Below are 4284 nucleotides of genomic sequence, written 5' to 3'. Positions count from 1 at the left end.
GGGAAAAAGCCGCCGGGTGACCACGAGAGAGGGGAGAGTGCCCGCTGCAGGGATGCAGGCACTGAGCATCCGCAGGATCAAGCGGCTTCTCCCTAAAACCCCCCGTCCCTCCTGGTGCAGACCTGGGAGCGAGGACAGGAGGGGAGATTTTCTCCGAGGCGTAGTAATAGATCATACAATGTGTGACACGGGTTTAACCAATAAAACAATTTGAATCAATTAGCTGACGGAGGAGAGTTTTGAAGTGTAAAATTCATGTCAGTCTGGCTAGGAAGCATTGATTAAAATGTCACCAATGTGAGGCTTATAGCCATTGCTCACACGAAAGCAGCAGGCTCCGTGCAGAAGAGGATCGGGAAAAAGTAGGAGGGAGGGGAAAGGGGGAAGTCTCCCTGTGACAGTTGCGACACGGGGAAGAGCAAGGTTTAATAAGAAGTGACAGGAGTAATGAGGAGAGGTGTGATGATATTATTATTATTATTATTATTATTATTATTATTATTATTATTATTATTATTATTATTATTCTATTATTGCTACTACTACTACTGCTACTACTATCAATATTTTTATTGTTAGCGAAGACCCGAACAATACCCAGTTAGAGGAGAGAAGGTGTGAGCTTTAGTGTGGATGTCCTGGGAAAGGTCGGTGTAGAGGTTTCCGTCTGGATCTGTGATGCCCGAGGAAAAAAAACCAGACACACACGCAAAAAAAAATCACCAAGTCCTCATAGCTAAATGTGCATAAATACTAAGTATGGTCAAGTGCATGGAGAGAAAAAGAGAGCTACAAATATTTTTGTAAAAGGAAAGTAAATCAGAATTATATTAGGAAACACTTGACGGTTCTGTTGTCTCCCCGTTTTGGCTAGGAATGAGTTTTTAATTTTCCCGGGTTTTAGCCGTTTTTCTGCGGTTTTCCTCGCTGGAAAGCAGCGGCGTTGAGCGGTATTGGCCTTCTGCCTTGGGGCGAGGGGGTCGCGGCGGGATCGCCCTGTCCTCTCTCAGCGCTGCGCGGAGAGGCAATTGAGACCCACAACCTTTTGGAGGTGATTCGTGGAGAAAAAAAAAAAAAAAAAAAAAAAAAAAAAAAAAAAGGCAGAAACCGCTACAGTGCTGCAATATATTTGCTGGGGTTTTTTTTGGTTGGTTGGTTGGTTTTGTTGGTTGGTTGGTTTTTTTTTTTTTTTGTTTTTTTTCTTTTTTTTTTTTCCCTTTAGCTGGGGACATAAACCGACCGGGGAGAAGGGGGAAAAGTTAAAAAAAACCAAACATGCAGAGCGTATTTACGCCGTATTGGTTTTTGTGGGAGCGAGAATCTGGATCCCGCTGCTTGTGAAAGTGGTTCTGGTGAATGGCTCGGTGTATTTGGGAATTGCAGTGAGGACAGAGAAACTGTTCCTGCTCGTGAGGACACGGTTGTAGCGAGAAATCAACTTTTTCCCTCTTTCTCCTCCCCTACCCTGTAATTTCTCCCTATCCCTTAGAAAATACCGTTTCCGAAAAGACGCGAGGTACATAAGGAGAATATTCAGTTTCTTGGAAGCGATTTGTCTTAGACCGTGAAGGGGCGGAAGGAGGAGGGGAAGGCGAAAAAAAAAAAAAAAAAAAGCAGAAAAAAAAAAAAAAAAAAAAAAAGAAAAAGCCAAAGCGCGTTCCACCTTCCGCCGATCCGGCTTCTCGCCAGGAAACCGTGCGCGGAGCGGGGCCGGCGCTCGGGGGGGCGGCGGCGGGAGGGCCGAGCCCCGACGGGGCGCCCGCATCCCTTCCCGGTGCGGGGAGGGAGAGGGGAGGACGGGAGGGATGGGGGAACCGCCCCCAGCCCCGCTCGCCACCCACCGTCGGGGGGAGCGTGCGGTGGGTCCGGCCCCGTCCGCCCCCCGGGCCGCTGACGTCAGGGCGCCCGCGGGGGCCGCGCACCGGGGGCGGGGGGCTCTGTCCGGCCGCGCGGCTCCGCGGCGGCGGGAGCGGGGATGCGCTTCCCTCCCTGCCGGCGGCTGCTGGAGCTGGAGGAGGAGGAGGAGGAAGGTCCGGCGGAGGCACGGCCGGAGCGCGGCCGCGGAGGTAACGGGAGCCGGGTGGGGGAAGATGCCCGGGCAGCGGCAGGGAGAGCCGAAACTTTGGGGTTTTTTCGTTCTTTTTCCGCGCTTTCCCATCCCGGGGCGCGAGGAGAGGGGACCGCTCCTCTGTCGCCGTGTGCCCGCGGAGGGTCCTCGTGAAGCCCTCTCGGGTTGCGGTGGTTTCCGGGATGGGGAGGCGGACACGCGGCTCTGCTGCGAGTTTGGGGTCGCAGCGCCCGTGGGTCGAGGGTTCTTCCGAACGGGGACGGTTCGCTCGTGTACCGCCATCTCCACACCTGCGGTGGGATGCGCACGTCGGAAACGCGGGATGCACGGGGGCGGACGGCTCGGGGGACGCCCCCGGCGAGGACAGAGGAGGTTTGGGGGAGTCGGGATCGCTGAGCAAACCTCTCCGCGGGTAGCGCCTCCCCATGCCGGCAGACCGGAGGAACGGAGGGAGGACGGGGTGCGTGCGGCGGGGATCCCCCATCCCTGCGAGTGCTCGGCTGACGGCGCTGTGTCTCTGTCCCCCTCCCCTCCCGCAGCTAGAGCAGAGCAGCCCCCTCGCCGCTGAGACTATGGCGACCAGCCCGCTGCCCGGCCCCACCGATATCTTGCTGCCGTCGCCGTCCAGCGCGTACCCGCCGGACCCCATGAACCAGCCGAGGGCCGGCCACGCCGCCATGAAGCCCAACCAGGTGGGGCAGGTGATCCTCTACGGCATCCCGATCGTCTCCCTGGTGATCGACGGGCAGGAGCGGCTGTGCCTGGCGCAGATCTCCAACACCCTCCTCAAAAACTTCAGCTACAACGAGATCCACAACCGGCGGGTGGCCCTGGGCATCACCTGCGTGCAGTGCACGCCGGTGCAGCTGGAGATCCTGCGGCGGGCCGGGGCCATGCCCATCTCCTCCCGCCGCTGCGGCATGATCACCAAGAGGGAGGCAGAGAGGCTCTGCAAGTCCTTCCTGGGGGAGAACCGGCCCCCCAAATTGCCGGATAACTTCGCCTTCGACGTATCCCACGAGTGCGCATGGGGATGCCGCGGGAGCTTCATCCCGGCCCGCTACAACAGCTCCCGGGCCAAGTGCATCAAGTGCAGCTACTGCAGCATGTACTTCTCGCCCAACAAGTTCATCTTCCACTCCCACCGCACCCCCGACGCCAAGTACACCCAGCCCGACGCCGCCAACTTCAACTCCTGGCGCCGCCACCTGAAGCTGACCGACAAGAGCCCCCAGGATGAGCTGGTCTTCGCCTGGGAGGATGTCAAGGCCATGTTCAACGGCGGCAGCCGCAAGCGAGCCCTGCCGCCCGCCCCGCCGGCCCCGCCGCCGCCGCCCCCGCCGCCTGCCACCCGCTGGGCTCGGTGAAGGCGGCGGCGGTGGTGGGCGGCGGGCTGCTGAGCCCGCACCTCCTGGCCGCCCCTCCCGACCTGCACCAGAAGCGGCCGCGCTTCGAGGAGGACGAGGAGCTGCAGGAGGCGGTGGCGGCGGCGCACGGCGGCAAGAGCCCGCGGAGCTACCCCGTCATCCCGGTGCCCAGCAAGGGCTCCTTCGGCGGCATGCTCCAGAAGTTCCCGGCTGCGGCGGGCTCTTCCCGCACCCCTACGGCTTCCCCGCCGCCGCCTTCGGCTCTGCCACAAGAAGGAGGAGGGCGGCGGCGGCGATGCCCTCGGCGGGGCGGCCGCGCACAAGGCCGGCGGGGCGGCGGCGGCGGGCGGCGGGCTCTCGGGGCTCTTCTGGCCGGGCAGGAAGGATGCCGCCTTCTACCCGCCCTTCTGCATGTTTTGGCCGCCGCGCACCCCGGGCGGGCTGCCGGTGCCCACCTACCTGCAGCCGCCGCCGCAGCCCCCCGGCGCGCTGGGATGCTCGCTGGGAGGGGACGGGGCAGGCCTGCTGCGCCAGGCTTTCCTGGACCTGTCGGAGCCCGGCGGCGAGGCGGGGCCGGCGGGGCTGGGGACGGGGCCGGCGGGGCTGGGGACGCCGCCCGCTGCCGCCCCCCCGTCCGCTCCCACCGCCGCCGCCGCCGCCGCCGCCCGGGACCCGCTGTTCGAGTCGCCCCCCGGCGGCGCGCCGAGCCCGCCTCGCCCGCCGCTTCCGACGGGGGCAGCGGCGGCGGCGGCGGGCGGGTCCCCCCGCACCACCCGCACCTGCTGGAGGCGGCGGGCGGGCGCAAGGCGGGCGGAGGGTACCACCACTCCAGCGCCTTCCGCCCGGTGG

General features: G+C 62.2%; 1 protein-coding gene across 1 annotated transcript in view; it reads left to right on the top strand.

Annotated features, from left to right (window-relative positions):
• Nucleotides 1–2640: 2640 nt before the first annotated feature.
• The window catches only part of SKOR2 (SKI family transcriptional corepressor 2), a 23371-nt gene continuing 21727 nt past the window's right edge, over nucleotides 2641–4284 (top strand). The window contains 5 exon segments of the mRNA XM_056514175.1: nucleotides 2641–3385; nucleotides 3388–3636; nucleotides 3639–3695; nucleotides 3698–4132; nucleotides 4135–4284. The exon segment at nucleotides 4135–4284 is cut by the window's right edge and continues 563 nt beyond it. Coding sequence (XP_056370150.1) covers nucleotides 2641–3385; nucleotides 3388–3636; nucleotides 3639–3695; nucleotides 3698–4132; nucleotides 4135–4284 — 1636 coding nt within the window.

Source organism: Oenanthe melanoleuca, chromosome Z (genome assembly GCF_029582105.1).
Source record: "Oenanthe melanoleuca isolate GR-GAL-2019-014 chromosome Z, OMel1.0, whole genome shotgun sequence".
Classification (NCBI taxonomy): domain Eukaryota; kingdom Metazoa; phylum Chordata; class Aves; order Passeriformes; family Muscicapidae; genus Oenanthe; species Oenanthe melanoleuca.
The sequence above is the reverse complement of the archived record's forward strand: the minus strand, read 5'-3'. Positions and strand labels throughout refer to the sequence as shown.